The sequence below is a fragment of the Saccopteryx leptura genome, chromosome 8 (genome assembly GCF_036850995.1).
Source record: "Saccopteryx leptura isolate mSacLep1 chromosome 8, mSacLep1_pri_phased_curated, whole genome shotgun sequence".
NCBI lineage: Eukaryota > Metazoa > Chordata > Mammalia > Chiroptera > Emballonuridae > Saccopteryx > Saccopteryx leptura.
Genome location: NC_089510.1, coordinates 6,921,388 through 6,933,511, shown reverse-complemented (window position 1 = coordinate 6,933,511; position 12,124 = coordinate 6,921,388). Strand labels below are relative to the sequence as shown.

The window sequence follows — 12,124 nt, the reverse complement described above, 5'->3', positions numbered from 1 at the left end:
TGCAGCAGTACGTCTTTATTATCCATACAGGCGCCACGCAGGCGGCCGGCGGGGGCACAGAGCTGGCACCGCACTTCCCAGGCCGCCCACGGGGCAGGAGAGCCCGTGAGCAGCTCCCACACTACGACTACGGAGAGCACGTGAACGCCGTGTGCTGACCTGTTTGTGGACTGCGCGGCGCGGTGGCCGGCGGATCCCCCGAGGCAGGACTGCGGTCGCCCCGGCAACCCCGGCACAGCTGTGTGGGGCGGGCTAGCGCGGGGACACAAGTGAGCTGGAGACAGGCACCGCGTCCCATCTGGACACCGACGGGCTTGGTGCCTGGCTCTGTGCGTTCTAAGAGCTGACAGAGCCACCACAACAGCGTGAGACTAGGCTTCCCTGACTGCATAGCTCGGCCATCGGCATAACGGAGCATTCCTGAAACGTGAGCTGCGGGAGTGCAGGTTAGAAAACAGAACACCGTGCCTGGGACAGGACCGCTGCCCAGCCCTACCCCCTGTCTACAAAACCCCTCTGCCGGGTTCAGTGAAAGCCTCTAGCAGCTGGAACAGACCCAGCGAGTGTCGGGGCCTGCCACGTGGGCGTGTCCACGGGAAGGCAGTGCTTCTACTGGAGGTACGTGTCCAGTTTCCTCTTGATGTTGTCAAAGGAGTCTGCGCCCATGTAGTCAGCCTGGCCCTGTTCCCAGCGCTCCTTCCGTTCTTCTGAGGACACAAAAGGCTGTGCTGTCGTCGGGCTCTCCCCAAGGGACAGATGTGACATGGCTCCTGAGACACCTTCCTGGAAAGGAGAGCAAAATCAGACTCCTTGAGCGCTGACATTCAGACTGTTCGGAACGCAGCACACTGAAGGCGGCGAGCGCAGCCAGGAGGACTTGTCATGCAGTCGCAACAACCGAAAAGCATTACATCAAACAGACGAACAAAAAGACACAGAGACACAAGGGTCGGTGGGTTTTTTTCCTAACAAAATGAAGACGTCTTGACTCGGTGACAACGCTGGGGAACAGTGACTGGGTTGATGTTGAAGTTCTGCGTACCTCTCTCTCTACAGAAGCCACAAGGGGAAGCCAGGGCACAGACCAAGTCTGAGAGCTGCGAACAGTTCATTAGAAAGCGTAAGAGGAGGGACACGCGAACACAAGCCTCACGATCAATTCTGTCTGTGTGGGCTCAGGAGGACTGAGGACGTAAACCGAACGTCCCTTAGAGGCCCAGCTCCAGGAAGAACCTAACCAGAGAGCCGCCCCCCACAGCTGTCCCACTGTAGGAGCGGGAGCGACACTTTCAGACCTGGCGTCCGTCTCATCTGCCTGTCCAAGCTGACCACTACCATGGAGCATCTGGTCCCGCAGCTTCTGCTAGTGTCACCAGCTTAGCGTCCCGCCCGCACCTTCCTTGGTTCCTAATTTTCAGTCTTTGGGTTGTGGAAGGCACGAAGGAAATGGAGCACCCCACCCTCAGTAGACTCTCATCACATGTAGACATGCAATGAGCTGGAACTGGACCACAAAGCAGCGGTCGACAACCCTTTTACACTTGGGGACCCCTGAAAATAGGAGCATAAGCGAATTCGACTAAGGTCACTGGGTCTGTCACCTTCATACAGCACCAGGTGGCTAACTCTTGCAGACTGGCACGAAATTTCTGGCGGACCAATCCGCAGAGGCAATGAGAGTAAGAAGGGAGGCTCTCTTCCTGTCTCCTTTTCATATTTTCTTCCAAGTGCCAATAAGTGAAATGGCTAAAATCTCCACCAGAGCAAAGAGAACTATCTCTTATAATCTTCTAGTCTCTTATAGCAAGGTTATTAACTGATCAGTTAGACTTGATTATATTTCACCCATTAAGCTACTTTTTACAGCTTAACATGGAATATAAAGGTTTACTTTTAAAAACATTTTTATTGAACTTACTGGGGTGATGTTAGCTGATAAAGTGATGCAGGTTTCAGGTGCACAGCTCTCTCTCTCTCTCTCTCTCTATATATATATATATATATATATATATATATACACACATCATCTGTATTGTGTGTTCACCACCCCAAGTCAGGTCTTCACCTTGTTCCACCTCCCAAATGTTTGATTTCTCATCCCTTTCCAATTCTTTCAAAAGAACCAACCTCAGAGGGAGGCCGTCAGAGAAGACACTACGCAGTTTGCTACTGTAAATTTTACTGTCATCTTTTTCTAACAAGACTTCTTTTTCAGGATTCTATATACGGTGTAGAGTACACAAACATCGGCCAAGTGTGTTTATATGTCACGTTGTTGTAACTTTCACTGGAAGCACATTCTTCTGAGCAGACGGCAAAAATAAAGTAGGTATCTTGAAACGTCTGCAGTTCCAGAAGCACGAAATGTGGCATTCTGTATTTTTATGACTCGTCTCAGGACGCTGGGCTAAGAATGTCCGCTTTGGTTTTTGCTGGTGACGCTTCTCCGTTCGGAGATGGACACTCTTTCCTATCCACAAAATCTATTTCTTTGTTTAAAGTGCCACCAAATACCCAATGACTACTGGCATACCAGGTTTTGGGAAAACACAGCCTTCAGTTAGCTGGAAGAAGGCGGCCAAGCTTACCAGGGTGAGCGCGGAGGGGGACGCCCCGACGAGTCCGAGCTCCTGCAGCTGAGGCAGGGCGCCCGTGGTGAAGGTGTCCCACCACAGGCCGAGGAACGCCGGGTGGCTCACGGCGGGGTCCTGGGGCTCGCCCCTGACGCTCTTTGTTTTAGGATCGTAGGTGTAATTCCACGGTTTGATCTGCCCCAGGAAATGCACCACTTTGGCATTTGCGCCAAACCTGCCGAGGGACACAAGGCGAGAGAGAGGTCAGCAGCGCTCTGGCCGGGGACCGGCTGTGCTCCTGCCCTGCAGTCGGGCTGCCCAGGGAGCCGAGTTCCCTGAAACACTACCTGTGCTTTATTTATTTATTTCTGTATTTTCCAAAGTGAGAAGCAGGAGGCAGGCAGACAGACTCCCACATGCGCCCGACCAGGATCCACCCGGAAGCCCACCAGGGGGCGATGCTCCATTGCTGGAGCCATTCTAGCGCCTGAGGCGGAGGCCATGGAGGCATCCTCAGTGCCCGGTCAAGTTGCTCGAATGGGCCGTGGCTAAAGGAGGTGAGGGGGGTGTGGGGGGAGGGAAGAGAGAGAAAGGGGAGGGGTGGAAAAGCAGATGTGTGCCCTGACTGGAATCCAACCTGGGACTTCCACACGCTGGGCCGACTCCCTACCACTGAGCCAACCAGCCAGGGCCTACGTGTGCTTTTTAAATGATTCCACAGTATGTTAAATATACACAAAAAATTAAGAAAGTATCAGTGGATCAGTGCAGTGACCAAAATACCGCTTCGCTGTGGCCAGTAAAGGCACGGCCTCTTAGAAAAGCACTTGGTGTCACCTACTCTAGTAGAAAGTGCTCACACTCTACAACCCGGAAGCTCGGCCCCTGGGCACCTGCTCTGCAGAAACTCTTACACGCGTGACAGGAGGCGCGAGCAAGCCGTTGGCGGCAGCAGCACTATCTGAAAGGGCATGAAGCACCCATGACCACGTGTGAGGGGAGGACCTTGCTGAGCACCTCTGCCTCACGGGCACTGGGCCTGCTCCCCGCCAGCAGGCCGTGGGCAGTGACGGCGTGCCGCAGAAGGGCGGTGGTGTCTGTTCACCTGCTCTGAGAAGCTGTGACCTCTGTGGGCAGAGAGGCCTGGGCAGCCGGCCGGGTGCGGAACAGGGAGTGTGGAGCGGAGTAGTCACCCCGCCCTGCTGCGGACCAGCCAGGGCAGCCAGTGGTCACCCGCGCCTGCTGCGGACCAGCCAGGGCGGCCAGTGGTCACCCCGCGCCTGCTGCGGACCAGCCAGGGCGGCCAGTGGTCACCCCGCGCCTGCTGCGGACCAGCCAGGGCGGCCAGTGGTCACCCCGCGCCTGCTGCGGACCAGCCGGCAGTCACCCCGCCCCTGCTGCGGACCAGCCAGGGCGGCCGGCGGTCACCCCACGCCTGCTGCGGACCAGCCAGGGCGGCCAGTGGTCACCCCACGCCTGCTGCGGACCAGCCAGGGCGGCCAGTGGTCACCCCGCGCCTGCTGCGGACCAGCCAGGGCGGCCAGTGGTCACCCCGCACCTGCTGCGGACCAGCCAGGGCGGCCAGTGGTCACCCCGCGCCTGCTGCGGACCAGCCAGGGCGGCCAGTGGTCACCCCGCGCCTGCTGCGGACCAGCCAGGGCGGCCAGTGGTCACCCCGCGCCTGCTGCGGACCAGCCAGGGCGGCCAGTGGTCACCCCGCGCCTGCTGCGGACCAGCCGGCAGTCACCCCGCCCCTGCTGCGGACCAGCCAGGGCGGCCAGTGGTCACCCCGCGCCTGCTGCGGACCAGCCGGCAGTCACCCCGCCCCTGCTGCGGACCAGCCAGGGCGGCCGGCGGTCACCCCACGCCTGCTGCGGACCAGCCAGGGCGGCCAGTGGTCACCCCACGCCTGCTGCGGACCAGCCAGGGCGGCCGGCGGTCACCCCACGCCTGCTGTGGACCAGCCAGGGCGGCCAGTGGTCACCCCACGCCTGCTGTGGACCAGCCAGGGCGGCCAGTGGTCACCCCGCGCCTGCTGCGGACCAGCCAGGGAGGCCAGTGGTCACCCCGCGCCTGCTGCGGACCAGCCAGGGCGGCCAGTGGTCACCCCGCGCCTGCTGCGGACCAGCCAGGGCGGCCAGTGGTCACCCCGCGCCTGCTGCGGACCAGCCGGCAGTCACCCCGCCCCTGCTGCGGACCAGCCGGCAGTCACCCCGCCCCTGCTGCGGACCAGCCGGCAGTCACCCCGCCCCTGCTGCGGACCAGCCAGGGCGGCCGGCGGTCACCCCACGCCTGCTGTGGACCAGCCAGGGCGGCCAGTGGTCACCCCACGCCTGCTGTGGACCGGCCGGCAGTCACCCCGCCCTGCTGCGGACCAGCCAGGGCGGCCAGTGGTCACCCCGCGCCTGCTGCGGACCAGCCAGGGCGGCCAGTGGTCACCCCGCGCCTGCTGCGGACCAGCCAGGGCGGCCAGTGGTCACCCCGCCCCTGCTGCGGACCAGCCAGGGCGGCCAGTGGTCACCCCGCGCCTGCTGCGGACCAGCCAGGGCGGCCAGTGGTCACCCCGCCCCTGCTGTGGACCAGCCAGGGCGGCCAGTGGTCACCCCGCGCCTGCTGTGGACCAGCCAGGGCGGCCAGTGGTCACCCCGCGCCTGCTGCAGACCGGCTGGACGTCAGCTGTCCAGGCCCACCTACCAGTGTGGGAGCAAGGGGAACATTGCTGAGGTCTTACGGTTGTCCTGTGTTTTTCATTCAAAAAATACTGAGTATCAGTTATTAAGTATTCCCACTTGGTAACTGCTCTTTGGACTTTTTAGGTTTCTGTCATTTCTTCTCTAGAAACAGACCCACACTCTCAGCTGGCTGCAAGGGGAGGACTGAGAGGGGGGCTTCTCTGTCTGCATTTACATCTTTCTCCTGCAAAACATTTAAAGCTACTATTCCACATGCAATTTGAAAAGCAAATGTCACTCTTCAAAGCTTGAAATGGCTCTGTGCCTCTCCTATGTAATGAAGTCCTCATTACATATATGACCTGGTCCTTCACATTCTATGGTTTTACTTATTTTTATTTTTTATGTGAGAAGAGGGGAGATAGTAAGACAGACCCCCACATGCTCCCAGACTGGGATCCACGCAGCAATCCTCATCTGGGGTCGACGCTCAAATCAACTGAGCCACTGGCTGTGGGAGGGAAAGGAGAGAGAGAGAGAGAGAGAGAGAGAGAGAGAAGGGAGAGAAGGGGGCAGGTGGAGAAGATGATCACTTCTCCTGGGTGCCCTGACCAGGGATCGAACCTGGGACATCCACAGGCCAGGCAATGCACTATCCACTAAGCAAACCGGCCAGGGCCACATTCTATGGCTTTAAAAGGGTAACTTCTGGTATATTCATTTCATGGAATACAATACAGTGATGAACCGAGTGAACTACATATACACAGTTACATACATTTGTAGCCAATAAAGGAATTTTTAAAGTATGCTTAAAAAAAGAAATACATCCGAATTCAAATAGGAATACATATGAATCCACTTATGTAAAAGCAGAACAAAACCAAGTACTTTGAAGAGAGCAGGAAACTGTCTCAGTACAATTTCCCAGTACTGGGTCTCGGGGCGGGGAAGCAGGGGAGCCGCAGAAAGGGGCTCGCAGGGTCCTAGCTGCGCCCCACTCCTGAGTGGCGAACACTTTAAAAACCGCACGTCATTCGTGTCCCCTCTGTGGCATGCACACTATACTTCACAAGAATGACTTCAAGTAAGAGTGGTCGTGCTCCAGCCTGGAGGGAGCCTGTGCGCAGGAGACTGAAGAATACAGGTGACTACCAGGGCTAACAGGAAGGGGGCGCAGTGCGGGCCCCGGGAATCCGGGGGCGGGGTGGGGGTGGGGTCACTGAAGAATACAGGTGACTACCAGGGCTAACAGGAAGGGGGCGCAGTGCGGGCCCCGGGAATCCGGGGGGGAGGGAGTCTGTGCGCAGGAGACTGAAGAATACAGGTGACTACCAGGGCTAACAGGAAGGGGGCGCAGTGCAGGCCCCGGGAATCCGGGGGCGGGGTGGGGGTGGGGTCACTGAAGAATACAGGTGACTACCAGGGCTAACAGGAAGGGGGCGCAGTGCGGACCCCGGGAATCCGGGGGCGGGGTGGGGGTGGGGTCACTGAAGAATACAGGTGACTACCAGGGCTAACAGGAAGGGGGCGCAGTGTGGGCCCCGGGAATCCGGGGGCGGGCGGGGTCACTGAAGAATACAGGTGACTACCAGGGCTAACAGGAAGAGGGCGCAGTGCGGGCCCCGGGAATCCGGGGGCGGGCGGGGTCACTGAAGAATACAGGTGACTACCAGGGCTAACAGGAAGGGGGCGCAGTGCGGGCCCCGGGAATCCGGGGGTGGGGTGGGGGTGGGGTCACTGAAGAATACAGGTGACTACCAGGGCTAACAGGAAGAGGGCGCAGTGCGGGCCCCGGGAATGGGGGGGGGGAGGGAGTCTGTGCGTAGGAGACTGAAGAATACAGGCGACTACCAGGGCTAACAGGAAGAGGGCGCAGTGCGGGCCCAGGAATCCGGGGGCGGGGTCACTGAAGGCGAGGTGCCCAGGGCAGGGGGTGTGACCTCAGGTTCGTACACAGACGGGAGCCAGCCGGGTGAGAACGCGTAGTTCTAGCAGACAGCAGCTCTGGGGTGACAGTGCCTGCGAGCAAGGAGGAAGCTCTCATGGAGAAACCGGCAACACGGGGCGGAGCCTCGCCTGTCGGGCTGGCTGTTAGATTTTAGTGGATTTATCCCACAGAAAACTGAAGGATTTCATCATAACATACAGATCAAAATGCACTCTTCAGGTAACCTTTCCTAGCTCCTCAAGTTTATTTATGTATCTATTTTAATGTCAGAGACCTGTTATATAGCCACTGTTATCTCAGAGTTTGCTATGCTTAGGGCCAAAATTATTTAAGCACGTGATTGGGAGTAAGAGTCCTGCAGAGAAGCTCCCAGAGGGGAGGCGGAGTGCCCAGAGCTATTGGGCGGCAGAGGCAGCGTCTGGCACGGCTCGGCCTCGGTCTCAAGCCTGAGCCCCCGTTCTGTGTGACCATGCTGCCAGTCCAGAGCTGTGTAACGAAAACAGGGCCTATTGTAAATGTCCTCCTAAGGGTGACGACCCCACAGTGCATTTCTTCTGAAAATGAAGTGGATGCCTGATATCCCCAAGCTAGCTCTTCATTTTTTTTATTTTTATTTTTTTGAAGCTGGAAACGGGGAGAGACAGTCAGACAGACTCCCGCATGCGCCCGACCGGGATCCACCCGCACGCCCACCAGGGGCGATGCTCTGCCCACCAGGGGGCGACGCCCTGCCCCTCCGGGGCGTTGCTCTGTTGCAACCAGAGCCACTCCAGCGCCTGGGGCAGAGGCCAAGGAGCCATCCCCAGCGCCTGGGCCATCCCCGCCCCAATGTAGCCTCGGCTGTGGGAGGGGAAGAGAGAGACAGAGAGGAAGGAGGGGGGGGGGGTGGAGAAGCAAATGGGCGCCTCTCCTATGTGCCCTGGCTGGGAATTGAACCCCGGTCCCCCGCACGCCAGGCCGATGCTCCACCGCTGAGCCAACCGGCCAGGGCCTAGCTCTTCATTTTATACCGAGTGTATCAAACACAGACACACAGACACACAGAGAAACACACACTGTCACACCGATAACTTGCAATTTTATCCTTAAATCTGTTATGTGTAAGGTGTCATGCTCAGTGCCTGGTCACAAGAAGCTTTTGTCCAAACGGAGATGAGTCATCCAATAAAAGTAATGAACAACGGCACAAGCCAGGCAACAACTCGGGCCACCAGGGCACGCAGACGCTAAGGACCATGGAGGTTCCAAAGCAGCAGCGCGATGGGGACTTTCAGAAGAGGCTTTGTGTAGGCAAGCTGGGCCGGACAAGGCTAGGACAGACGGGCAGGATTAAGACAACAGCCTTCAACAAATGTCCAGTGACAGCAGGGGAAACCATCCCAGCCATGCAAACCCTAAGGCGAAGGCCGGACAGAGCACAGGTGACGGGGCGCGGCCTCCGCCTGCTCAGACACGCACTGCTCCTAACTCGACCTCCCTCCTGGCCGGGAGCCCGTGCGCCCTGCCGGCCTGCCCTGACCCGAATGTCTCGGCCTATGATTCGCTTAGTCCTGATACGAATGTCATATACACAGTCACGACAGGACAGGTAGAATACTCATTAAATTAAAACATGGACTATATTCCTATCTGAACTACTCTCCTGACACCTTGCAAATAATTAAGCAAGTGACAGCTAACACACAGGATGGGCAAAAGCTGGTTTACAGTTGTTTGCATGGAAATCAATACAGTAGTGAGTAATAATACAACAATAAACTGCTGCACATACTCCCGACTGTAAGCCTACCTTGCCTCCGAGTACCGAGTGCTCACTCACACCAGACCCCGGGTAATGTCTGCTGACCTCCCCAGTGAATCCCCAGACATCTATGCCTGTGTACACCAGAGCACAAGGAGTTAAATCACCTGTCAGGATCACAGGGCTGGGGGCCCCACAGTGCTGGGTTGGAGCCCCAAGACTCCACCAGGCCCACTGGCTCCCAAGCCCAGGTTCTCAGCCACAACCAGGCTATTTTAATGCACTCCCAGAAATATAAGAACATTTTCTGAGAGTGACGTCTGTTACTTCATGGGATTAACTCCATGCCTATAGATGGCCAATCTGAAAGTTGGAAAAAATATGCCTAATGAATTCCAAAAGAACTCCAAATATAAAAGAAAGTAACTGATAGGAAAGAAAGTGACAGAGAAATCCACGCAGCGCTGGTGCAGAAGCTCCTTGCTGAAGGAGGCAGTCTGCATCCGGTTCAGAGTGCAGGAGGGAAGGGAGCAGACTGCATCCGGTTCAGAGGGCGGGAGGGAAGGGAGCAGACTACATCTGGTTCAGAGGGCAGGGGAGGGAAGGGAGCAGACTGCATCCGGTTCAGAGTGCGGGAGGGAAGGGAGCAGACTGCATCCGGTTCAGAGGGCAGGGGAGGGAAGGGAGCAGACTGCATCCGGTTCAGAGGGCAGGGGAGGGAAGGGAGCAGACTGCATCCGGTTCAGAGTGCAGGAGGGAAGGGAGCAGACTGCATCCGGTTCAGAGGGCGGGAGGGAAGGGAGCAGACTACATCTGGTTCAGAGGGCAGGGGAGGGAAGGGAGCAGACTGCATCCGGTTCAGAGTGCGGGAGGGAAGGGAGCAGACTACATCCGGTTCAGAGGGCGGGAGGGAAGGGAGCAGACTGCATCCGGTTCAGAGGGCGGGAGGGAAGGGAGCAGACTGCATCTGGTTCAGAGGGCAGGGGAGGGAAGGGAGCAGACTACATCTGGTTCAGAGGGCAGGGGAGGGAAGGGAGCAGACTGCATCCGGTTCAGAGGGCGGGAGGGAAGGGAGCAGACTACATCCGGTTCAGAGGGCAGGGGAGGGAAGGGAGCAGACTACATCCGGTTCAGAGGGCAGGGGAGGGAAGGGAGCAGACTACATCTGGTTCAGAGGGCAGGGGAGGGAAGGGAGCAGACTACATCTGGTTCAGAGGGCAGGGGAGGGAAGGGAGCAGACTACATCTGGTTCAGAGGGCAGGGGAGGGAAGGGATGGATGGTGCCCCTGCCGGACACTGTGCTCAGTGTCCCAGGGTCTCCCCAGCACCTCCCTCCCTGGGCTGATCCTTCAGAGCTCACGTGGGGGAGGGGCACAGCGGTCCCACTGCCCTCAGAAGGCCACCTGGTGCTGTAAAGGCCCAGTGAGAGTGCCCAGGCTCCGCTGGGCGGGACTGCATACCTCAGCCTGGGAATGTCTGGCCGCAGGTGCCTCAGGGCTTCTGCCACCTCCCTGAATGCCGGGGTCATGCTGCTGAGAGACCTCAGGTGGCCCTGGCACGGACAGTCCGCACTGCATTTCACTGTGGCTGACCTTCCTAAAGCCGGGTCTTCCACTGCCTTCTTAATGCTAAATCAGTGTTACCCTGTGGCCAGAGGGAAGACCCCTCGCCCCAAATTACCTCCTTTACCTGTTCTACCCCAGCAACGGAAAACCATCTCCCCCAGAGAGGCCTTCCACAGACATGCAGTCCTGGCTTTAGGACAGTTTCTGAGAAGCCTGTGATGGAGGAACTAAGGACTTAAGGGGTCCCGAGGTGGCTGGAACGGCCCTTCCCGCCCAAAGGTGAGGCGCCCTTCGGCTGCTGGAAGACGGGGGTGTGGAGGGACACTTGGTGAGCAGGATGGTGGACGGCTGCCTGGGGTGATGGACCCTCCCAACAGCTACCCAGCAGCAACAGAATGAATCACAGAACGCACGGATGACCTGAGTAGGCACCTGCAGGGCAGGGCAGGAGCGCTCACGAGGCTTCAGAGACGCAGGCAGGGGAGGAGAGCGCTGCTGGGCTAGAGGCCCAGGCAGGTACCCCGGCTCCGGCACAGGAAGAGTGGGCACTTTCTTCCAGGAACATCTGACGTGTCCATGGAGATAGACGGGAATAGCAGGAAAACACACTGGGGGTCACACCTGCCTGCAAAGGGCCTGGGTGAATCCCTGGACACAGGGCGTGGGCCAGCCCAGCCAGGGCCCCGTGAGGGTGGACGGGTGGGGGCGGGTGAGGAGTACCGCAGCGGCCACACGGGGAACACGGCTGGGGGCTCTGCACAAGGTGGCAGCCCAGGGTCATCCCGGGCAGGGGGTTAGGGGGCCGCTGGGCCTGCCACGGGCTCCCCGGTGTGCAGGGCTGTGGCGGTGCCCTTAGAACTGTGTCCCTGTGCACTAACCGTGCAGACGGGCCAGGGTTCCCGTCACAGCAAGGGGCCTGGAGGGCTTGCCCTGTTGGCTTCCACAATAAAACACTGTCTGCAAAACGACAAGCAAAAGGTTTTAAATGCTGTTTTTGCATCTAGAGTTTTAATGAACTGAGAGATGAATTTCACGCAATCATTTCTGCCTCAGCCATGTCACCTGAGGAATGTTTTCAAAAATCATTTTCTATTATTTTTAATCAATTTACTCTTCAGTCATTTATGAAAATCCAAAACAGCCATGTCAAAATAGGAGTACAGACCATAAGTATAAGAGGAAACTACTTATTTAAAATAATATTTTAACCTAAATGCAAATTTGGGAGTCTTCCTTATAGAAGGGTAACCCATGATATTTTTCTGGTTTTCTCTCTCTCTCTCTAGTCAGGTACCTGTTGAGATTGATGTCATCCGGCTAAAAGCAAAATAGCTGATGAATAAGAAGGGGAAATGTTGATGGCAGGAGAGAAACTCAACTAACCTTGCTTGACCCAGAACAAGGATATCGGAAGATTCACTGACTCACTGCCTGATTTATCCGCCCAAACACCAGCCAGGAACAATTTAAAAAAGTTTGGAACATATCACAATTGTCTCCAAATTACTGACAGCCATTCATTCTGACCCAATAACGGGGATTTGTCTCAGCTTGCACACATCTCCTAAAATAAGTGTTCTAATTTTAACTAGCCAGGATCTCACAAGAGACGTCCAGATCAC

The 12,124-nt window shown here is 57.3% G+C and overlaps 1 protein-coding gene across 1 annotated transcript in view; it reads right to left on the bottom strand.

Annotated features, from left to right (window-relative positions):
* The window catches only part of GYG1 (glycogenin 1), a 36,490-nt gene continuing 24,366 nt past the window's right edge, over window positions 1–12,124 (bottom strand). The window contains exons 6-7 of the mRNA XM_066347394.1: window positions 2,589–2,808; window positions 1–783 (exon numbers count right to left, since the gene is read on the bottom strand). Coding sequence (XP_066203491.1) covers window positions 610–783; window positions 2,589–2,808 — 394 coding nt within the window. The 3' untranslated portion in view covers window positions 1–609. The remainder of the gene's footprint in view (window positions 784–2,588; window positions 2,809–12,124) is intronic.